The following is a 26,817-nucleotide window of genomic DNA, read 5'->3' as shown; positions in this document are numbered from 1 at the left end:
AAATTTGCAATTCGTAATAATGGTCCAATTATAAATACGGTGGACCCGATCCGATAAAATATTATAATATATTGTACATTTTTGTGAAACTATTTTTAAGGACTATTATCCTTATTATAAACATTTTAATAAATACTGAGAAACTATACTTGTTCGAATTTTGAATTGGGTAATGTTCGAAAATACTCTTCAATTAATCTTAATCATTTACAGTGAAAATGAAGGGTTTTCATTTGAAAAACAGAAGTTTTTATCGTACGGAATACTTGTTAAGTGCGATATACAATCTCAACAATTTCGTAATATAGTTTTTAAGTATATTTAAAATATTTAAGATTGGAATTTGAATACATTATTAAATGAAAAAATTGGGCTTGGTTAATCACTGCGTATAGTATCATTTACGTTGTGATGCTGCAGTGGTCGTATGCCCGTAGGTATTTAATGTGTTTATCATGGGAGGTATTATATGATTTATGATTAAGTCGTGACACAAATCGATCATTGCCCGGGCGTATCGTTATGATAATTTACGACTGTTTATCGTTCTGCATATTATCCGCAAATCTCCTCCACACGTGCGTTTAAACGTATATATTGTAATATTGTGTTATTAATAATTATTATGTATAATAAATATATTATGATCATGGGCGCAAAACATATTATGTGCTGCCCGACACGCGAGCAAGTGTGTGGACGGATTTTCTTTCGACTATTATTTTATCAACTAATTAAAATTACTAGTGTTATTCGCTATACTTTTACGGGGTAGATGATTAAACGTGTTTTACGTTATTAAAATGTACATGCAAATCCATTTTTTTCTACTCATTTGAACGACAACAATACATTATTAATTTTACGTTCTGAAGCAGATAATTATTTCGAATATTTCGATCTATTGACAGCAAATTCCGGACGAGTAGTTTATTAGTTACATATAATACGTTTATAGATGAGCAGAGTAACGAACCAACATTTTTCTGGGTACTCCTGTAACACTCCAATCGTTCGCCTTTTGTCTAAGCTTAAAATACTTATAAGTTATAACTCATAAACTATTCGTTCAACGTCTGATTTTTTTTATATCAAACTAGATACACAAAAAAAATGTCTGCCTTAAATCAAAGAACTTAAAATGCACATTTTAAACAATGATAATGATTAAGTATTTTAAAAAATATAGTTTTTTGACGACTTGCACTATGTGTAAAAATATTTTCAAAAGCGTTAATCGTTTTTTAAATAATGAGTTTTTTTTTATTACATTAGAAGAATCACCAATATTTTATCCATAAATATTGTGGAATAGGTGCGTAGTATATTGATATATAGAAAAACCGAAAATTTGTTCAATTGTGTTGAGTATAATAATATAACATTATGAGTTCTGAAACTCATACGTACACTGTCACCTCAGAGCTAACAACTATATTCGTATATATCCAACCAAAATTCACCGATATAAATACTGTTGTAATATCACGTATAACTGCGTCTATGGTCAGTTTTAGTGCGATAAATAAAAAATTGTACGGCGATCAATATAATTCTATTAAAATATGATGCTCGCGGTTAACGTTTAGTCACGATTCTGCGTTGTGGACTACTGCAGTTATATCGATACAATCAGAGACGTTTGATATATAAAAAAACACACATATCGTTTAAACGTTATATGTATTATATTATATATCCTAGAACACGAGATATTTTCTTTAGAATTAACTTTCAGCGAAACAATCAAACAACACTATTTATAAGCGTATTCGAGTTGTAAAAATCTGTCGTAACCACGTTTGTGTATAAAATATTTAGACTTTCGGCCAAAGTCGTTCGCTGCGAGTCGATTGGTCAACGTAAAGGGTTTCGAGACAGCGGTGGTTTTTTGCACTGGCAGACGTGTTATAGTGTTGTAATACAGACGATCGATCAATATTCTAACGACATACGACGTGGATTCAAAACACAGATTTGAATTGGTCGTGAAGTCTGCTCGAGACCGACTTTCTCACGTTTTCGATTTTATATCCATTAGACGAATTAACTCGAAAATCGTCCGTAACAACCTTTTTTTCCTAACCTATACAATATATACGCGTGAAAAGATTGAAAATCCGAGCAAGTCGATGTTTAGTGCAAACTTCACGCGATTCAAATACCAATTCAAATCTGTTTTCTGAAAACTCCGGCACTAAACGCGTGCAGATGAAATAACATTATAATATATACTCACGCTCGTGCGGGGGTGGCGTGAAATGTTTAAACGATTTATAAACACACACACACACTCATACACACGCTATATACATATACGCGTACGTATAATACGATTTCAACTACAAAACACAACAACGGGGCGCAGAAATGTTTTACCAGACATCGGCAAAGGCGGCGGAGGGTCTGTTGTTGTTGTTGCTGTTGTTATTATTATTGTCCGGTAATGGTCTGCGCGTTTGTACTAGTCGGAGAGCGAGCGAGCAGACGAGCGATTCCCACGGCCGTGTGTGAGACGACAGACGTCAGACCCGCCGCCGCCTGCTCTTCCTCCGCCGCGCCATCACACCTCGGCCGTTTTTCTTTACATTTTTATTCTCTTCCGACTCGTGTTAAATTACAAAGTCTCTATACCTACTGCGCTGTAGTACGCGTATACACACGATCGTTGCGTTTTATTTCATTATCATCGTATACTGTCTGAGTTACACTTATTATTATTATTATATACATGTATGTATATATTTTTTGTATTTATATACACGACCGCCGCACCTCCGTACCGGCATCACTATTGCCTCGCAGACAGACATCGTGATATGTTGATACATATTATTATACGAATATATATATATATATATAGACGTATACGCGTGTGCGGTGGCTTATAATAGTATCCGCAGCCGTCTGCAACGGCGGTGAGAATGGAACGAAAAAGCCAAACGTGCACGGAGAGTATATAGGGGCGGAGGAACACTGTCGGGGATTGTGATGTGAGGGTAGGGGGGCGGGTGGTTGGATACAAAGGTTTTAAACTCTCCGACATAAATCACACCCTGCGCGCCACCACTTCCGAAACACCGTCGCAATCGTTTGCGTCCGAACGCGGTAGAAGTACCGATTAAAAATTTCGCGAGCTTTGCTACAGCGTCGTATTAAAAAAAAACATGTACTAGACATAACATTATATATTATATTCTTTTATAGTATTATGTCGTAATTATGTACGCAAAATGGTCAATTATCAACAGTACCGTGTGGGCTATATGTCGTTAGTTTTCTCGGTTGATATTTCGATTTCAAAAACGAACTAATTGATTTTTCCGCTTGAAAACCGGCCGTTTTATCGTCCGATGATTACGGATGAGGTGGCATTCGAAAACACAAATACGTTAGGACGATGCGGAAAATGTAAGAAACTATTCGTGTATATATATAGGTATATATAGGTATACCTACAACGCACACTGCTGCAATGCTTTGCAAAACTTTTTTTTTCCCGACATAATCCATCAAAGAAAAAATCCTTTATTCCAGAACCACAGGATAATATAATAATAAGAGACGTGGAAATAAAAAAAAAATACGCCGTGAATCGCAGGACAATCAGCAGGACTCATCGTCCAGCGACACGTATGAACTAAAGACGCGTTATTATTATATAATGAACTGAAAGGAAAATAGTGCAGTGCACAATAATGGACCTTTAAGACTTGAATGAACTGACCCGGCATTTCTTAAAACGACTAAAACTAAAAACGGTATATACATAATATATGAAATACGTAACTAGAATTTCGTGTTCTGGAGTGGAATACTCAGAGCGAAAAATCAATATCGGCGTGTAAATTAAAAATAAATATAAAATGCGCATAATATTAGTAGAACGCGTCCGGCGGTACAACAATAATATTATACAACATATGTCATATGAAATGTATTAATATTTTATCGGACCATACGAAAGCACTAATAGTTTTCTGTTTCTCGTCAATTACCGCTACAGAGACCTGGTTGATCGAAACCAAAAAAAAAAAAAAAAAATTATATTATATTGAATATAACGTATAATATATGAAACGTAGTGTTTAGTGCTGTATTAGGTACTTCTTGAATAATATAATAATAACGAATTGGTCTATCGTTTTCTGTATCAATATATTATCTATACATAAACCGGTGATCCATTAAATATAAGACACTTTTTATTTAAAATAACTATTAACAGTTTTGAATATTTATATTTTTTATATAATTTTAAGTTTTTAAGTTAAAAACTATATTTTTTAAGAAAACAATAAAGTTTTGCTTTTTTTATGATCATCACGTGAATAATTTTTAATAAACATGCATCTAAAATTTTTTATTCCAAAGAGAATTTTTTTTTTTTTTTTTGGTTATTTTCTCTGATATAATGAATAAAATGAATTACCAATTACGCGATATTTGCGCGTCACAAAGAAGAGCTGTCCTGACCAGGACAACTAATTATCGTGTACACGGACTTGCATCAGGTGCAGTGTACAATATTAAATCGTATAGTCGACGAAGGATATACTGGCAGCCATTTACAGGCGATAACGTTGTCGCATTACATCGATGCCAATAATACATATTCAAGATAATATTGGTAATATACCATGGTAGATTAATTACCGTTCAACAAAGAATGTACGTCCCCAACAAGAAAATTGTACACACAATTAAATGTACTTCCTGTTAAGAAACTATATTTAAAAACAACGACTGTGTTTTTAAAAAGTCATAATCTATTACAAACTATAATGCATCGAATCAATAGAATCTACGCAAAAACATATTTTTTAATTAAAAGAACTAAAAAAAATTCATCTAGTAGACATTTTGGAGTAATTGGTATCAAATTATGTAACAAAATACCATCCGAAATAAAAATCGTTCCAGTTATTTATTTAAAAAAATAATTCTGCAATAGTTATCGGAGGAGTCTCATAACGAATTAATAACATAAATTTATATTTGCCAATACTCAATACAGTGTAATCAATTTGTAGTTAATTTTAGTTTAATAATTTTAAATAATATTATGATTGTATGTTTTTAAAAAACTAACAACCTTTTTTTTCTTTCTTTTTTTTACATATAACTATTTGAGATTCTAATGTAACTATATTTTTTAATTCCTGGGCTTCCACACGAATTCTCTTAATGGGGCCCAGTATTCGTGTATGTATATATCTATAAAATTAAAATTAAATTAAAAAGTATTGAGTAACAATATTATATTATAGAAAAACTCCAAAATTTATAGATAAACGGTTTTTAGTATTATTTATTTTGAAAAAAAAATGATTTATTAATACTGCAAAAGTTCAAAGACATAAAATATGCATGTGCATGCATCAGAGAATCGGGAAAATTTTAACCATATGGTTATAGAATGATTTATTTGAAGGAGATCGTTGGGTTTTACCTTTTACAACAATAAAAATTGAAAAATAATAATTTTTTTTTTAAATTATGTTGTCCGGTTAACTGAATACACTCAGTATAGGTCGATTTTTTTAAAAATATATCACTGTGTTAATAGCGTGTGTGCAAGCAAAAGACCACGGGGAGTAATGTTGATTGATGCTAAAATTTCCGTTGTGTGGCTGTCAAACTGTCGCCTGTCTGGTAAAATGTGCCGGTACCGTCTACTGTTATATGATAATTAAATTTCCGTTTAAATCGACCACAAGGGATATTTCAGTTATTCCAAAGTCTATATACCGTGGTATAAACGAAACATTATACAGGAAAACTCTATTAGAATTTATGAGGTAATAATATTTCTCGTGTGGTGTTGATCTATTGAGAATCATAACTTTTAAAACTGAAAATTTATGCTTTTATAGAATATGACAATTTTTTTTTACGCATGAAACATATTTAAGTTTTCTTTGTGAACTTGAAAAATGATGTGATGAAACTTTTTGATATTGACATCATACATAGCTTTCATAATCTATTCACATTAGGTACTTCTTATTGTACATTATTTTATTTATTATTTTGTGTGAAGTATAAATGTGACCAGTTTTACTCTGTATTTAATCATTATTCATTATTGATTATAGATTAATAGTACTATTTGGTAAATTGGATAGGTAAAAACCTAACCTAGAAATTGAACCTTTTTCATTTTTCGCAAAAACGGTTAATTCCCGAGTTGTGTGATGAATACGTTCGACGCGCTGCAACCATCATTTCCAGTGCTCGGGGATTATTTTTAAACAGTAACAACGAAGTGAACGCGGTTTAGCTCAAACTATATATTTCATCGTACTGCTGTCTAAATATTTATGTTCTATTTTTCTCTATTTAAGATCGTTAATTGCTTTCAAGTGAGGAGAGAGTCGTTAGGTAATATAAACAGAAGACGCAGACATATACAGTTCAATGTTCTCGTACATGTTGTACAGAGACACATATTATTGTGTATACACGAGTATAATAGTTACAATACGTGCATTATAGTATAAAGTGCAGTGCACCGGTATGGTAATATATACTTAGGCGTACGCCACTCGACAATTGCGTATTTACAGGGTGATTCATCGAGCGTGTTCACCCTTTTTATTTTTTCATTATGCAGTTATTTAAAATACCTAATAAGATTTTCGGAATTTTTATACTTAACGGAGATTATGATGTTTTTGTATTATTGAAATCTTTTGTAACGTTCGATAAATGACTTGTGGAGATAAAACTTATTGTTTATTTTTCTAAAAAAACCAAACCCCTTTTCACTATAAATTATTTACCGGATAATTTTTCATAAAACGTTGACACATCAAAATCAAATTCGAACGAATAATTTTCGGGCAAGTGTGTATATTTCCAAATTACAAAGAATTAATAAATAAAACCGTTATTGAAAAAAAAAATGGGGTGAATCACCCTATATGTATATATATATTTAAACACGCGTGCGTGTTTGTGGGTTATACTTGCGTATTATATATATACAATACGTACGCGAGTTGCAGTGTTTTGGTAATAATTTAACGCGATTACGAGCGTCGATAAGTCAACATTTTCTCTGAATCCGCAATAGGATTAAACACGATTAATTATTGCGCTGTTTACCGCGATCGTCTATATGTGTGTATAAATATAATATAATATTATGTGTGTACAAGGTACAACGACGACTCATATATATTGTGATAGTAGAGGTATACGCATGTGATATTTGATACATTCGTGTGGTGGTTGGCGCGGTCGTATATTATGGTGCAGTACCTATATCACTTGTTCACGTAGGTATAAAGTATAATTTATATTATTATTATTATTATTAGTATATGCGAGCAGCTGGGGTGATCCGCGTGTAATGTATGCATCATATTCTATCATCGATCTAGTGAATGTAATGAATTGCAGAATGACGATTTAGTCGAATAATTGTGATATCCTACACATGGGGAAATTCACTGTGATATTTCTAGTTTTTACCACGATTTTGAATGCATTGCTTATTGCAGTAAAACGGACAAGCATCTTATAAACAAAGCAGCAAGTTATATTATTATGTGCCTATACGTAAATATGCGTATATTAGGTACACGATTATTATTATATATTATCCGACGCACAGACGTTTTATACGAGGGAAGTTTTCGTATCAAAAACGCGCTGGTCCCGAAAAATCCGATAATCATAACTTTAATATGTTTATTATTAAATAAAAAATTGTGGGTGGTGATCATACTCGGTAAACCACACCGTATACAGTACAACGCACTGTGCCGACTATATACGATTTTAACCGGCGATCCGCGTTGTTGTGAATACAAGAGGGTGCAGCAGGTTAATATTTTTGGAATGAATTATCGTAGTAAAACACGAAAACATTTCGGTTAGTAGAGCTGTGTTGGAGCGTTTCATGGGGAGCAACTCTCATATAATAGCGTGTTGCCTAGACTAAGGAAATGCCATCCGTCAACGTCCTCGTACAATATTTTGACTTTCATTCGGTGCAATAATTTATTATATTGTATTTAAATTGAACGTGACATACGCCACGACGTATACATTTTCAACAGTATATATTTTTAGTTACAAGCAATGGAGTGCAAAGAACGATACTTGATTGAAGCATACGCAGCTAACATGTATACGCGAGTTTATATAACTATAGAAATAAGTAATAAGTAATAACTAAACGGATTTTGATAAAAAAAAAAATGTAATATATACCTAAAAAAAATTTTGGCGAGCTTACTATGTACATGTTATATTTTACTTATATATTGATTTATTAAGATCACGATTAACCGAAGCATGTATTACGCGCTATTCCTTCAGCTATGTAATCTGAAAAATTTTCGAAAAAAAAACAAATCGTCTTAGAAACTTTTGCTTTAGCTTTATATAATGTGGATTTGGGTAATTCGACAGCATGCAGTGTATAGTAATTATAATCCGTAATTATTTTTTTTTTCAAATCTTGTAAACTCGTCGGAGTGTCTTTGCTCGTGAATGATGACAGTTTTTAAACATGGCCCCGTAAAAAATAACGTGAACTAGGAGTTAAACCCGAACCGTACATTGTCGTGATGATGGTTATTTTTACTCTAATTGAATGTATCTTAGTAATGTTACAAACGTACAGTTATTTTTATATTTAATTATGTAGGCAGTTGCTGTAGGTGCGTTTATTTTAGGAATACGGTTACATAATTATACGATTTAATCACTTGTCCTAGTGAATTTTACACTACGAAAGTTAGATAAAACACCATACGTTTGAATATTAGTTCTTAATCGGAGACGGCCGTTTTAAAAAATATATTTTAATGAAAATAATTTAAAATTTGATAAAATAAAAAATAATAATAATAAAATGTCTTCTCGCGTATTTTAGCATCTTCTCTGTCATACTAATATTATAATAATAATGTCATACTATATGTGTGTAAATAAACGTTTCCCATAAATATAAAATATACTATAATATGCACAGTGCACATATTATTAAATAATATTGCACTATAAACGTGTAGATTGCTCAGCGCACACACACACACACACATACACTTATTATAATATATTGTATATTTGTACGACGCATTAACTGTGAATTTAACTAAAATAACTCAATAAGCATGCATTTGTGGAACAAATGAAAAAGTAAAGAAGAATACATATTGTCTAAACCTCTGAACTGTCAAAACAATAATATTTGATATTATTAAAATTTAAAAACGTAATGTATTATGATATAAACCCTGCTCAAACACTCAAAATATGCGAAAATGTTACGCATAATAGAACTATTAAGCTGCACAAAATATTAATAAATAGTATAATGTAAAACAAATTTTAAGCGTATACGGTTAGGTAATTATTCTATAATTCTACAACGAATGAAAAAAAAAAAAAAACTTAAAAATGCATTACGTTAATACGTTCACAGATCTAAATAATATTATAATATATAATTTACAGAAGTCTGTCCCGTAAAATATATATAAACATGTATTTATATATATGTATACAGAAAGAGAGAGAAATAGACAGCCAGAGCAATGTCGATCGTACATTTAATATCGTAATGAAATCGACGACGACGTATGCGGTTCGGTCGATAGCTCAATATTTTTCGTATGTCGGTTTACTATTAATATATTATATATACGTTTACATATACACACCACACACGCGTTAAAATAATAATAATAATAAAACACAGGTGAAGGTTTATAGTAATTTAAAAAAGTTTGTACGATTTACGATTCCTATCGCACACGGGGGTTCAGACTTTTTATTTATTTCTTTTTTTTTCGATTAACCAAATGGGTGTTTATTTCCTGCTCATAACTACGATACCACCGTAGTAGCAGCTCCGACCTAATACCGACACGTCGACCTAATACCGGCACATTTTGCTGCTGTGCTTGATGGGCGGATCCCGGTCACATAATACACGTGCGTATATCATATATTTTATTGTACAGGTACATAATAATGCAATGTCGTAAAAATCAATTTATATCGACCTGCCACTGTATAGTACGATTCGCGTTCGTTTTCTACAAAACGCGCACGTATCTATCTCGTGTTCTATAGTGTGTCATGTCTATAAGCTGCCGCAGATGGCGTTAGCGGTACACGGCTTAAGGTAAGACAGAGAGAGAAAAAGAGAGAAATAATCGTTAACCAAGAATAAGAAGTCGAATCTAAATCGCGCGCAACATCCCGTCATTGTCTAGTAATAATTTATCAATTCAAGCGCCTCAAATATAATATGTAAATGTTTTGATAGAAAATAAGTTGACCCATTCGCGAATAATTCGTATAGTTGCGGTCGTACTGCGGCACCAATGCAGTAATGATAACGAATCAGGAATCATTAATTAATGTATTTCCCGTTGTGCATTACGTTAATTATTACGAAGTTATACAATTCCATTTAACAAACCTACTCCTTTAATTCATAAGAGTAATAAATACAGGACTTGAGATCGATTAGAAATCAGTTTTAAACATCCCTAAAAATCTTTTAAAAATTCAAAAGTACCTAATGTTAAGATCAAAAATATTTATTAATGATATTCTAAATAATTTGTATTAAAATTTAAAAAAAATAAAACCATTAATTTATATCAAAATTATAATTTTTTTTTAATAATTTTTGCATACAAATCGATTTTATTTTAATTAATAAAACATACATTTGTATAGAAAATCGATCTATGTATTTAAAATAATTTAACAATATAATAAAATTGGAATAATTTAAAATCATATAATTGTACGAATTTAAGATTCTAACCCTGAAAAAATATGTATATATACTTATAATAAACATTGTCGTTTACATAGGTATACGACGTAAAACTTACAATTTTTAATCGTGTATATATAGTATATCGCTCGTCACACATTAACGTTACGCATACGTCTACAATACCGCTCGATAATCATTGCAATTTTTCTCAATACCACAATATTATGCGTAACATATTATCATTATATAATTATGAGCCGAAAGCCTGCCACGAAGATTGAAACGTCAAAACGTTTGTGAAATCTAATCGAATACAACAGCAGCCAGTAGCAAACGCATCATATATTATATATTTAAGATGCCTTTATCTATATAATATATATTTATAGGGCTTTCACGTCGAATTATCGTTGATCTGTCATCTTACACGACGGAGTGCCACAGCGGCATGTTTCAGGTTATTAGTCACGCACAGAACATCACTTTTATATACTATTATAATCCCATTATCGTGTTAAAAAATGAAAACTCGATAATATGCACTACAAACGCGGTTTCTATAATATATTTTATGAATAATATTATAAACGCGTTTAATATATTGTGTGAATCAGTTGTTATTAATATAAAAGCTTATACTATTATATTATCTAATATTAAATTATATTATATTTTAAATGCTCGAGTACCGGACAAACGGAAATGATAATATAATAAATTATAAAGCTAGTTTTGGGAAAATATAATTAGCCAACACGTCTTTGACAGGCTGCAGCAGCAGGCTATAACTGTGGTACACTGATACTCATCGACGTGAAAAAAATCCAAAACGAGTTATTCGAATGAAAATGATAAGAAACTCGAGAACAACATCTCCTTTTTTTTTTTTTACCTATCTAAATTACATTGGTCACTTGGGCCCAAGTTATTATTTCAGCCGAACGCGTGGTGAATGTTTATATAAAAACAGATGCAACAGCAACGTGTCGAAATGTTATTGTTCCCAAGTGTATAAATATATAAATATAAGCGTATCGCGATGAAGATCTGACAATTTTACATTTAATTAATATGTCTGTAGTAGTATACATTTATTAGCCGTGTTCATGAGGTTATTTTTTCAATTTTCTAAAAACCGCGAGACTTTATAAATTGAGTTATAGTTATATGTGCTTGTAGTATATTGTATTATACTATAAATATAAACATTAAACTTTATACCATTGTGTAAAATAGAACTGCGCACTTATTATTTCAAAAAACGTAACAATTGGGTTTAAAAATGGTAATGCTCAAATAATTGTTGTCGTATCAAATGTACTTACCTATAATACCAATCAATTTAAAAAATATATATATATAAATAAACAAAAAAATCAAATAATTATATGATATACTTTTTGTATTTCGAAATCGTTTTTATTCACACCACGAATTTTCCTTCCGACTAACAATAGCTGAAGACAAATGGTTTAAGTTGCAAAACATCATTGGAAAGGTTAAAATTATGATTTTTATTAATACTTAATGTCTTTACATAGGTATTTTAAAAATTATCAAATTATCAAGTATAACAATAAATAATATATTATTTGTCTAAATTATAGAGTTTATAAAGTAATTGTTTAAGAATAATTTATTAAGCTTTTAACGGCTAATGATATTATAATCCAGTGGTATAATTATACCTGGTGGCTGTGACTACCTTGGGGGTCACAAACACATATGTATTATGGTCTATGTAATTTTATTGAAAACTAGTTTTTAGACATAAAAATATAATTATTTTTATTAATTAAAAATGTTTCAGGTATCGCAAAAAATTTAGTATTTTCATGTTACAAAGTATACTATATTCCCGAGTGTGGATTGTTTTAATTTTTTTGATAAATTATGTTTATAAACACTCTGAAAATATTTTTTTGACAGTAGAGTAGTTATTGTAAAGTACACAAATTTAATTATAATTAACTGTCTTGAAAATATAATCGAAAATTATATATTTGTCACTGTGCAAATAAAATTATTTTAGTTTTTAAGTCAATTAACATAGTGAGTTTTCGAAGGGAGAAATCAAAATTATTTGAAATTCTGTAAGACGAATAATTTATTAAGTTGGTTAAAGTAGTTATTTGTGGATATCAAAAACAGAGTAGGGACTTTTAAGATAAAATGTTATAATGTATTTAATATATAATCAACTGAAGGTGAAAGGTTACTTTAATTTTGAATTGAATAAACATTGTGATATGATTATTTAACATTTTATTATTGTTATTATTTTTGCGATATTGTTTTGAATCTGAAAATGAGAGAAAATGATTTGGTACTTACTAAATGTCAAGTTTACATTCATATTTTTACGTACACCCGTATGTTATCATTTAAAATTTAATAGATATATCTTGAAAAAATATGAAATTTTGTGAGGAACAAATAATACTTTGATAATCAATTTTTGATAAATATACAAATTTACAGATTAAATAGGTGTTAAGTAATAATAAAAGCGACATATCATCTATAAATATTATAGTAGAAAGGTTAGGGTATCTATTTTTTAATGAATAAAGTCGTATCAGTATGAAAACTTTATCGACACGTGACTTTTCGGATCGATGATAATGATATAATATGTCAGTAAGTTGTTGCCGCAGCAATTCGTCGAATCTCGAGCACTGCCGGCTACTATTACGCGAATTATTTTTTTACTTAATTTTGGAGACGATTTCATTTCGAAATTCATTAATCGAATGTATTATATTGAAATACCTTCGTCGCCGTCGATACGATCCGATAAGCGTTAGTTATATTAATCATAATATAATATAATAGTCACAATTTTTGTTTTTCAATCCTGTCGAGATTGCTGCAGTATTCCGCTAAGAAAAGTAACACACACACATACACACATTATTTTAATATATAGGTACCAATATATATTTAGAAATCCCGAATCCGTAAGATTACGTCGCTTTATTTCGATCTACATAACATTATTTAATTATCTTCGATTGAAATAATAACCACTGCGGTGTATGCGATACGCGTTTTTAATCGAACAGAATATCTGATTGATTGCAGCACACGTTACACTATCGAACCGTACGATCGAAAAATCGTTTGCACACATATAGGTAATATAGGTAAGTATCCAATAGATTAATATTAAAAAAGCGTTAAACCGAAATTTAATGCGTACTAACACCGTGGCGGTTTGGTTGCGTACTATAACCACACGCACATTACACTATATTATTACACGTAATGATTTTTTTGTATGAAAATCATAAATAATGCCGGACATTATAATATTGTAATTATACGTGGAAAGACGTATGAACTTTGCAATATTCCATTGTAGATCTATGCTGACGTTTTATCACGAGTGAAAAACGGCCTTTTTATATGAACCAACAATATTTGTTTTGGAATATTTGACGAATTGACTGGTTCACAACAAAATAGCTCACTCTGTATACTGTATAGTGTATATGAATGTGAATTGTGCGTGTTTGCATAATGTGTGCGTATACATTATAATATTAAATAGTTAAAATTTAAATGTATTCTCAAGAAAGTTTAATTTCTTCGTATAATTCATAAACGGCCGTACGGTATTAAGTGTTTTAATTAGTTTCAGATCTCTCGACAGAAACTTGTACAAATATAATTTGCATTTGTATTTGTATTTTGAATTTTTTTTAGTTTTTTTTTTTTTTAGATAAATGTATATATATATATTTGAAAAAACACCGCATTATATATGAATCATAAATTAATTAAATCTCTGATAAAAACCGTACTACTACTCACAATACGCATAGGTATATACTATATATACGACAATCTACATTCGTTTCGCCTCCCGTATAGTAGTAAGAGCGTTGTAAAAAAAATATATTTTTAATTAATTTCAAAAACGACGATTTTTATCAGTTCCTTTGAAACGCAGTAGTATACTTGTTTGAGTATAATATAACTAACAGTTACATGTGTACAATGACCTATAGTTTTGTACTTGTTATAATGACTACTTCTATATTAGTTAAAAACCATAATATAGGTATGTATATACGCTAATACATCGATCGTTTTACTTGACTTTCGAACGAAAGTTGGCGGATGGAATATTATTTGATAAAATACGATTGTATACACAAGGGGAAAACGGCGATCTGAAATATCACACACGTGTTAATATAATATACAGGGATGATTCTTCACCACAGTGAAAGCACTTGTTTAAAAAAAATAATAAATTTTACATTATTTTTCGCATACATTTTTCACTCGTATACATCTGTTGGTAAATATTGACCTACGCATATTGAAATAATTCTAATTTCATAATACATTTCTACAATATATATATATATATATTGATGTAGATATAAATGTTAATTATAGTTTTTGTGCATTGTGATAGTAATAATTGAGATATAGATTGAGTTCAGATCAGATGGGACTTTATGATAAGTGAGTTAGTCAAGGTTAGGATCAGTGACCCACCATTCTATTGTAGTCTAAATTTAAAATGATAATATACCTAAATCAATAAAAACTGTTCGAGTAATGTACAATACATTAAATATACACTATGAACTTTACGGTCGCTTCGTTGATAAGCAAATAATGATGAGCTCAATGATAATATACATAATGATGCTTAAATTATTGCATTTGTGTAGGTCTTTAATTTTCAAAAACTAAATTATTAAAAATGCCTAATTTTCAAAAAATAAGTTTTTAATCATGTTAATATATTTTTTATTTAAATTACTGGATGATATGATAGCAAGTTGAGAACCGTATTTATTGAGTGTAAGAAGTGTGTGTAACATAAATATATATGACGATTATTTTATCGTGAACCAGACAGTATATCAGAAAATGAAAACAAACATTTTTTTCTTTAATTCAAAGGAAATGAAATGACAATAAAATGGTATTTGCTGTCAAACTTTTCAATTAAAAAAAAAAAAAAAATTCCTTATAATATGACGTATATTATTATATTTCCAGAGATATTGTCTGGTTTTTAATGTAAATAATCACCCTGTGTATGTTACAATACTTGTCTAATAAACATATTATTATTTTTATATAAAAGTGCAACGTTATTTATAGATAGTAGTTATACATAGTATATGATAAAAACGTAAGTACTGCTATAGTATATTGCTGATGCTGGTAGTGTTGACGGCGATACTTTCTATGGTTCGGGCGGGAGGTGGGCGGCGAGTGTGGCGTGAACGAGTGCGTAGAAAAATAATAAACTTTATTAGTTAGCGCCGTTTCGGGGAAAATTATTTAGAGCTGCGCTTTAACACCCCTGAACGGTATACACGTATCTCTATTTATGAATTATATTTCGTAATATGATATAATAAACCTACTCGTATAGATGTTTTATGTACGCTTTATCCGTATTGTTCTGCAGCTCTCCTATTATATATATATATATATATATATATATTAAATAAATAAATGGGCGCATGTGCAATAGACGGTCCCGACGCCGCCGACTAGTATTTTTTGAGAAAACATCGTTTTCCGCGAAGCTCTTGAGATTATAATAATAGTACACGTTTGCTCGCACAATAGAAAATATATCATTGGTAAAATATATAATATTATATGCTATCAAGTAGCGTGCGTGGCACTCTTGAAATGTATCGTCGTCTCAAAATACGTTTTTTAAAAATCTAATATCTATGTGATAATATTATATTATAATTTAGAGAATGGCTGCCAAAATAAAAAATATCCGTTTATATTGCCCGAGTATACCAACGCTATACCATAGCTATATTATTGTAGTGGTTTACGTTTGGTCTTAACCATGTCCACGTCGCGACTCCATAGTCAGTTTCCGTGATTATTTAACGTTTTGTATTAAACCGTTTTTGAAATTACATAAATTTACAGTTAACAGATTAAGCACGAGCAATATCATCATCACTGCTTGCATTCTTTAAATAATACATCGTATAAGGTATAAAAAGAGATTCTCCGAGCATGCACAATACTCCCCCCAACTACATCACTACAAAGTGTATCATTTGTAATGGTGAATTTTTGAAATTGGTATTTTTGGAAATCATTTCTAGTGACCTGCCAAAATGTTTTTAATATTTATTTATAATTTTCTGAAAATTTGAACTCATTGAAATAGAAAATTCAACGAGTAGTTCATAAGTTATAATCCCACTTTGTGAATACCAATAATATGCGAATGGTTGAATATAATATAATACTGTAGATATTCTGGGTTCCCAAATATACGGTTATGTACATAAAATATAAAATAGATTTCATATTTTGTAAGAACTATTCGGGTTATATTAGTATTTAAATAAATATTACCGATTCAATTATTATAGTCTTATGTTTAATCCCATTATGATGGTCAAAACCATATATACGCTAATTTATATAATATATTCAAATGTTCATAGCAAGCTTAAATCCTTATTGTACGCGTATAAAGTAAAATAACTTGAAAACTATACATATAAACTTGATCAATTATTTCGGTTTCGATAAAAAAAAAGGATCGAATTTGTTTGATGAGTAACAGTTTGCGCCGTGCACTAAAAACATCATACTTTATACGCAATGTAATCATAAACAATGTCTTAAGTAATTGAAATAAACTATTAATTCCATGACATATTTTAAAAATTAAAACCCATTATAGAGAACGTATGCACTATTTATAATATTATGTCGGTGGTTAGAATACAGTTTGGCGAATGCCAAATCACCCTATATTGAAATAAATTATTTACGTGTGGTTTGACCGAGTACTCACCTTCGGAGCGAATTTGACGTACAAATGGATTTTCGTCTGTAACTTTTTGTCAACAGCCAAGTTGTGCGCCTGACACCATATCGACGTGTTGTGGTGTTCCATTTTCGGTATCATTTTCAGAATGGATTTGGTGGTAAACCGTTTGCTATCAGCTGCCATGGCATGGCTAGACGATTCAACGCCGTCTTCGATCGGATTACCGGAGCCGTCGGTCCAAGTGATCTACATCGCAAAAGAGAAAAAAAAATGTTAATTTAGTGAACAAGCTGTACACCGATGAATTAAAATAGTTTTACATAGCAAATCATTTTCAGGACGATGGATATCGCGCAAGGATAGGCCGAAATTAAATATAGTAAACGATTATTGAATACGTTAAATAATTATAATAATAGATGGCTGATTGTTGCAACAGCAGTTTATATAAAACGACGGTAACCAGTGCTAAAAAAGATATTGAAAAAGTTGCTGTATCTGGTGACGAGATTACATGTATATTATATCAAACTACGATTATAAACATATTATTTTATTATTGTTGTTGTTGTTATATTGTTGAATAACGGCGTGTATACACAAAATAAAAAACTGTTTTTATTTTTTTTATTCCTTGACACGAACTTTAAACACGCACGCACAAATTTTACTTATGATGTAAGTTGTTCTCTGTGTGTATAATACACACACATTTATATATACATATTATAATAAACTAATGAGCAAGAAACGTGTGTATATGTTATAATAACATTATCGTTGTATCCAAACGATTATTTCCGGCTGCAGCATGTTTCCGATTTGTAAAATTAATCGAATACAATATAATAATACAATATTAATTACCACAGTTTTAAATCATAATTAATAATTATGCAAAAAGTATTAAATTTTTTTAATAAAAATAAATTAATTAACCAGTAACCACCAAACTCTGTAATTATAATATTTACACACAGTATACTATAATATACCATATAAAATACATATAATATGTATAACAACACGGTGTTTAATTTGCTCGTAACTAAATATATGCGTGTGCAATTTACACGGTAGATGACGTGCTGCCAGAGGACTTTGCATGGGATTAGATTACACACCATCACCGGGTTGTACCCGTGATTTATTATTATAAGCGATGATCGCACTGTACAATAAAGAGTAATATCGTAAAAATCGTAAGAGTAACATTGTTATATACTACAACGGTAATACCGTTTTATAACGTACGCACAGCAGCATGCATGCGTTATAATATTATCTTACCACATCGACCACGTCCGACAATATATTATTATATAGATTTATTGACCGAAAAAAGTTCGTTCTTCTACTCTTATGTTATTATATAGGATTTTACAACGCGAAATCGATTCATTACGATAATATCAGTTATAGAGTACCTAAATAATAATATTATAATAGTTACACGATTATTGTGATCAGATTCGCTATGAAACATCATCTATCTATCTGTATAACGATACACACGAGTACCAGCTATATAATTTATAATGACATTTATTATAATGGGATAAGGGAGAATTTTATGTTTTTTACTGGAAACTGACGCGATATGATATACACTTTTCCGGATTTAATTAAACGATAAAGAATATTACATTTTCGTATATTTTTTAACAGTAAAGTTTGATTGACATTCGGAAAAAAGCAAAGTGTTTGATATTATTAATGCACTATAATAACGTCCTTAAAAAATCCTAAACAACTGAATAACAATAAAAATTGAAATCACCCTGTACAACATAAACTAATATTATATTATAAGGGCTGCGGTTAGTGACGTTGACGTGCACGTCTACTGCAGTGACGTGTTTATATACACACGGCGCGTATGTGACTGCGGTCGCAACCCCAATAGAAAAAATACAAACAGTATACACAGGTGGGTGTTGAAGTTTTCATCTCGGAACGTTTATTCCAATACGTCAAACACCCCCGAAGGCATACGTTTTTAGATTTCGGTAACGCGTTGCACGCGAGTCTGGTTAACGGTTCTAAATTTAACACGCGGCCCATCGACAGACGGATGAGAGTCGATTTTTCGTTTTCACTTCCTGCATCACAATATCATCATGTATAGTCAAAATATATATTTACACACACAAGAATGTATGATTTACGTTATATATAGTGTACCGACTATCCCGAGATCCTGTGTATATAGGTTGTCTTTAACATCTAACCCGAAGCCCCTCCAATCTATAATATACGGTTTTTAATTAGTTCTGCTTTGGATCGGCTTTCGTATAAAGCAACAGGAAATAGTAGCTCATATTCTAATGAAATAAACATTAATCCTTGCGATTTTATATAATCTTAAAATATTCCATGAAGTCCATTTGAAAATTCAATACCCTATTTGTATATAAATATATCATATACAAAAGTATGCTGCTGCAGTAATTTATCTCACATGATTAACGATAATTTTATAGTCGTATTACGTATACGTAGTCACGCATTAACAGTATTTTGGATTAGAGAAGGAGATAGAACCCTATAAACTGGATGTTATTTACATCATATGATACTTAATACATATTCTGATAGATAGTTGAATAATATATAGGTGATAGGTAATTTATCTAGAAACTTCTGAATTTGAATTTAAATACAATTATACAAATTGATCGATTATGACGAAATTATTATTTGTATGAATAAAAAAAAACAATATGTCTACGCACACTTTCGATAAACGGTAAAATCGAATACAACGATTAAACGCATGCACACTTCATACATCGCACGTATATATTGCTTACGCGCGCAAACAACGTTAAGACAGAAAATTTAGTTTTTCAAACAATACGAAATCGTACCAAACTGTTATATTATTTTACTTTATATAAACAAAAACGATTTATATTTATATCGAACGACTCTCGACTATATATACCATGTATAATATATAATATATTATATGCTTACAATTAAGCATGTACACCGGCGGAAAAACGTTACGGGAATAGAGCGCACATTATTATACACGACGGTGTGGGCGTGTATTAGTCCTTCGCCTACGCATTCCTGCCGAAGGTTAGGTAAATACGTATACATGTATATATTGCCTATTTACATATCCGCATCTACCTGTGCCCGAAATGTAACGTTTATTGAAAATCGGGAAATGGCTGACTTTTTTTTTGTTTTTATCAAAACGCTTACGGCGATTATTTCGTCATCGACAAGGATCGAATAACATAAATGATATCCAGCGTATTTATTAATTAATTTGGTCGCTGCAGTCGTAATAATATCTGCACGTTTCAAAATTATTATTCGAACAAACAAACAGCGGATGTAAACACAAACCTCTTGCGGATTTCGTATACAGAGAACAGTCCGCTGTTTTAGCCACGACTTGGACGTTAAAGCCGACTCGGCTAAGTCTATATAGTGTCGTACATTGTGTGGCTCGGTCATTGTACGCGTATGTGTGTTTAAGCATGTGTATACGATTTGTGTGCATATATATATGTATGTAGGTCATATGTACATTAAACTGGTCACCGAGTGGAATCGAGCGCAGGTCAGGGATGTATAACGATGACCAGCGGGTAAATTACACGATAAACATACGTACTTTTGCATACACATAATGTTACGTGTGTTAATATTATATGTGTGAGTGCGTGTATGTGTGTGCTGTCCGCCGACGAGTCCACCCGACAATGACCGAATAGGACGACGCGGAAAGGGGTGGTCCTAGGGGCGAAGGGATTATAGCATTATCCATATATAGTGGTGTGCTAGGGAGTCCCGAGACGATTTTCTGCGGCGAATACACGAGTATAATAATATAATAGTGTGCTAGGTATAATATGGCACTGCAGTGTGCGTCACGTCCAAAATCGCGCGTTTTACAATGTTTTTGCGGTGCACCTCTATTCCGTCTTGTTGTAAATTATACATATTATATATATATATAATGTAATAATAATGTAAGTATATATAATACCTGAGGGTACCAAACATTTCGCGAAGGGTCGTTTTATTCTGTTGTATTACTATTAATATTATTACTGTTCTTATCGCGTTATTATTATTATTATTATTGGGACGTAACTATAGTAGGTGCATTAGTAGTACTATAACTTACGTACGTAAATATATAATATATGTTATCGCCGTCAAACAGACGTGAATTAATGAATTTACTTTAATGACTATAGTGAATATCGTGACTAGGAAACACCGCGGTTAATGCACATTTGTTTGTTCAGTAAGTGATACATTTAGCGATTGGTATATTTACTTTGTATAAAGTCGATGGATCTGGCCCTTTCCACGACTGTCAAAAATGATAATGAATTCGCTTGTCGAAATAAAAACCTGGTCTGTCTTGTGTAAAGTCACAGGGTCGCACTGTTTTACCGCGGACCCCGCAAACAAGACTATCGGGGGTACAACGGAAAATTTTTCTTCTTCTTTTATTAAGAATATCTTACATCGGGCATTAGTCTAAAATGTTCTGAACAAAATACGAAATCGTTCGTGGGTTAAGCCATTCCGGCACTGCCGTGCTACGCACGTTATATTATTACATATTATTATATATACTGGACGCGTTATTATTATTTAAACGCACTAAAACGGGAAAGCGCACACAAAACGACTTATAATTATACGCGCGATACATCATATCGCAACTAACCGCGGTACGTAGTATAATAATATGTGGTATGCGTATATATTTTTAAACTATTTAATTTCCACTCGGCGTGCCTAATGCCTTCCGTACGTTATAATATATCGCCGCGCATAGTGCTGATGTAGGATGTTAGATCCTATCGAGTGTAATATGTATAAACGACGATATTATTGTAAGTAATATATTATATAGTGTATGAAGGCAGGCACGCTATATAGTTCACGTTTTCGGTAAACAAAATATTATTATTATTATTATCCTCCGTTTACCGCTAAGCTACCTTTTCACACATCGTATTATTTCCGTACTATACAATATTATACATATTATATACGTACTACCTACAGGCAGAGATTAAAACGCGGTCGATTGTTATGATCATGGTATAATGTATATAATAACATACACCCGCGTGCGCGCGCGCGTTTCTATATCCGCAACAGTTGATACATATTAGGCACATAATATATTATTATATTTAAAGCGCCATCAATCACGCGGGTAACCGCCGACGTTGGTCGAGTGATACTTAAACGGATATTCTATCTGTACCTACATGTACCGAGTATATCTACTCGCATATATGTATGTGTTAAATGCTACCGTTTTGTCGGACTTACTATTCAAACTCTCGACCGGAAATCTGGTGTTTTTAATATGAAATATAACGGATGACCGCTCTAGGCGCATATTATACTCAATAAGGCTAATAACAATTGAAAAATTCTATCGAAAAAAAATGTGATTACACACAATTTACAACTTTGAGCTTTGCACATTAAACACAATATTATATATGTATACCAAAATGGCCAAAATATTTAAGTTAACTCCATTTATGACAATGATAATATTATCAAATGTGAACATATTGAAATTCTGCCTACTACTCATAACTATACATAGTGCTTATGAATAATCGATGTAATACCAAACGACCCAAATATGTACAAAAATAAAAATAATAATTAAACACACTGATAAGCAAAGAGGTGGGTAACGAGCAATTTTATTACTAATGGTATAAAAATAACAGTGTACTTACATATTTTATGTATAATTTTATGTAATAAAAAAATTTTATTATTCGTATTCCTTACTGGGAGAGGACTGCAAACAATTTCCCGGAGCGGGTGTCTTCACCAACACCACTTGATGTCGTCTCTGCCAGCCTTCTATGGCCTTATATAGGTATACATAATATTATTTTATAACCGGGGCATGCTTATTTGTTCTTAGCGCTATCCCATTATCATCTACCGTTAGCCTTACACATATATATAATTAGTAAATAAAAATGCATAGCATGGCGAGGTATTTTAAAATGTTCATTGCGCGATAAAAATAATAAAACTCGTGTTTGACTGAAAAATCCATGAAACACCCGCGGTGCCTCTTGGTTCCATTCATCAGGGAATAAATCGCGTATGAATAATATATTATTATTCATTGTATTATTAGTGTAGTGATATAACGCAATGGAAAATCGGTTATAAAATATCTGTCAACTATACTTTGCATAAAACCGTTCGGACACTCAATAAATATATATAATATATCGTATTATATTCACAGCCTACCGATATACTTCGTTTAAAATTATTTATAAAACGCATTTTTTACCATTTACTCACCGTACGATAATGCGTGGAAGGGAACGAGAACAATCATATTATAGTGCGTATATTTTAATACAGGTACCTATATACCATGAAAGTATTTTTATTTTTATTTAGACTTTTTTACAATACTCGTTCAAGACATAAATATTACCCACATAATACTTATTGTATAATGTACCAACAGTTAGGGTGCAATATCACAAAGATCTGACGTATGTAAATAGTATATAGTAATGTAAAAGTAATGCACAACACATTTTTTAACGAATCAATAAGTATGTAGCCAAAAAAAAAAAAACAATTACAAAATGCATTATTTTCACAGTTTAGCGGGTATAATACAACATTATAGTACAAACAAAATAAGTATTTTTCTCAACTTTAATCCGCCATAAATAATTATAACCGAAAAGCATTTAAAAAACGATTTGTTGCATTTTTCATGATTTTTTTATTTCATTCTAAAATGCCTTACAAATAGAGTGTATAGAAATAAAGGATCATAGTATTTTAATTGTATATACTAATATTACGATCACCGATCGAATATAATACATACTATAATACAATATGGTCGCGAGAAGAACATAGTTTACGTATATTTTTCTCCGTTTCTCTCTCGAGATTTGGAAGAGTTAAAAAATCTGCAGTCGCATACCGTCAATAGAGATGTGCAGTTAATGTGCAGAAAAACATGCGTGATGGGATGAATAATTCGACAATCGGTTATTGATATCTGCCGTGCGGCCGAAGAAGATCGGGCACGGAATACCTTTGACATTTATTTCGACTTAATAAGATTATTAATATTTTTTAATTGACCACTGCAGTACTGTATGGCCCTATTTTTACAGTTGATATATGATAACCGGCAAATACTTATTACTCTGAATTATAAATTATAATGTATATATTATTATGTCACGCTGTGTATTGGCGATCGCGTATAGATGCACATAATAATGCCGCAGAAGCACTGGCAAACATGATATAACCGTTAGTTGTCCGCAGAATCGCATAAAATTAAATGGTCCAGCCGTAATTAGATCTATCTATATAGTAAAATATGTACGCAAATCGTCTATACGTACATAATACGCGTACCTATATTAATACTGTTATTATTTATTTATTTTATTTTATTTTATTTTTTTTTTATCCCAACGGAAACTACCTATGCATATAATAGGTAAATAATAAAAATAATATGGACATAACACTATATACACAGCCTTCACGTCGCCGCCGTTCGTGGATGGATAATCTCATTTTCGACGAGTAATATAAAAATATAACGTTATTATAAAACAGAGCGATTGAAATATGTTTTTTTTATACCCCCCGCTGTCGGTTCGATTTGAGAGCGTATCACGAAGCCCAAGATTACGTCATTTTTTTTTCGAATAATCCAATTCCTGCGTGTTTACACACACACACACATATTATATAGCACTGTTCGCAGCATCGACCGTGGATCCTCCGACGTCGTTACTTTTCCGGCTCTTACCGCGCGGCACTGATAATAATAATAACCATCTATTATAATAATATATAATATAAGTTACAATAATATGCTGTATACTCGTATTATAATAAACGACGTGGTTATATGCATGAGGTTTCGGATGCAACATCGACAGTATTCCGATTGCCGTGGATGTCGCCTCCCCTATAGTTATATCACAAAACATACAACGGAAGCGACAACTATATAATATACGCTGATACAAAATATTGTAGTCCCGGTCAAGAAGTTCAATAATAAAATCACTATAGACTTGGCCTCGAAATCAGTTATTATTTATCATTATTTTTTTTTATTTTTACACAAAGAAACGGTATTTATAACAGTACTTTCGATGACAACCCTTTTTGTTATTCCCTATCAAAAACGAATTATTAAATTCCAAAACTAGTAATGGCCACATGCTACATGCGATGTACACATATTATATACACGTTCACGTCTTGCTATAGCAGTTTAAGTTTTGATTAAAACGCTTTTAGTTGATAGAAAATACCCATTATGATTCAATTTTGGAAAATAAAATATATCCATACTGCGACAATCTATGCGAGTTGTTTTACAATCTAATTATATTATGTTTTAGCTGAAATCGAATAAGTTTTATTTAAAATAAATAAAAACGGGTTTATCAGATCAGACGGGGGATGCGGGATCTGTAACTGTTGTTTTTTTATATTATATATATATCATTATATCCCTAAGGGATCGGTGACTGAAAAAAAAGGTTTAAGCCCCTGACGTATAGAAACGTGCGCTGTTTATATGGCAAAACGAAAAATCCTAAAATAAAAACGAGAACAAATAAATCGGAGACATATAAACATAATATCATATTGTTATATAAATATAAAGTCTCATAATATAGGTATGGATATGAGTTACGGGTATAATATAAACGATAGATCTGATAACAAGAAATGAAAACGACTAAATTATAGAAACTCATTAGGATAAATATTATATATAATAATCGATTTTCGTGTTTGCAAGCTCGGTAAATGAATAGTGATAATATTTATGTAGGTATAGTCGATGAGACGCGGTCGGTCGTTTTAAAAGATCGATGCATACCAGCAGCTGTATATAGGTACCTACGCTGAAACTCTATATACTTGGGAAAATTTCGGGTGTAGAAGATTTTTCGCGCGCTTCACGACTTGACAATAATTATTATTATGTTCGGGTGCTGTACAGGGTGTATCGGGTTTTATCGTCGTGACACACGGACGACAATTTTATAAATAAAGATACATATTTTTAAAATTACGTGAACTACAATGATATAGTATACCATATGAGAAGACGGAAAAAATCGCGTGTTTTTGAACGATCGAAACTGTATAAAGACCGCGTTTTTCGTGTATTAGATGTGTCCGGTCCGTGATCACTCCGATACATACGAGTTGATTGCTGCGG

At 31.3% G+C, this 26,817-nt stretch overlaps 1 protein-coding gene across 2 annotated transcripts in view; it reads right to left on the bottom strand.

Moving 5' to 3' along the window:
* The window catches only part of LOC113557202 (irregular chiasm C-roughest protein), a 209,240-nt gene that overhangs the window by 77,683 nt on the left and 104,740 nt on the right, over positions 1–26,817 (bottom strand). For both annotated transcript variants that reach the window (XM_026962583.1, XM_026962585.1), the window contains one exon: positions 17,574–17,795. In XM_026962583.1, the coding sequence (XP_026818384.1) occupies positions 17,574–17,795 (222 nt within the window). The remainder of the gene's footprint in view (positions 1–17,573; positions 17,796–26,817) is intronic.

Source organism: Rhopalosiphum maidis, chromosome 3 (assembly GCF_003676215.2).
Source record: "Rhopalosiphum maidis isolate BTI-1 chromosome 3, ASM367621v3, whole genome shotgun sequence".
Taxonomy (NCBI): Eukaryota; Metazoa; Arthropoda; class Insecta; order Hemiptera; family Aphididae; genus Rhopalosiphum; species Rhopalosiphum maidis.
This window is presented reverse-complemented; position numbering and strand designations above follow the sequence as displayed.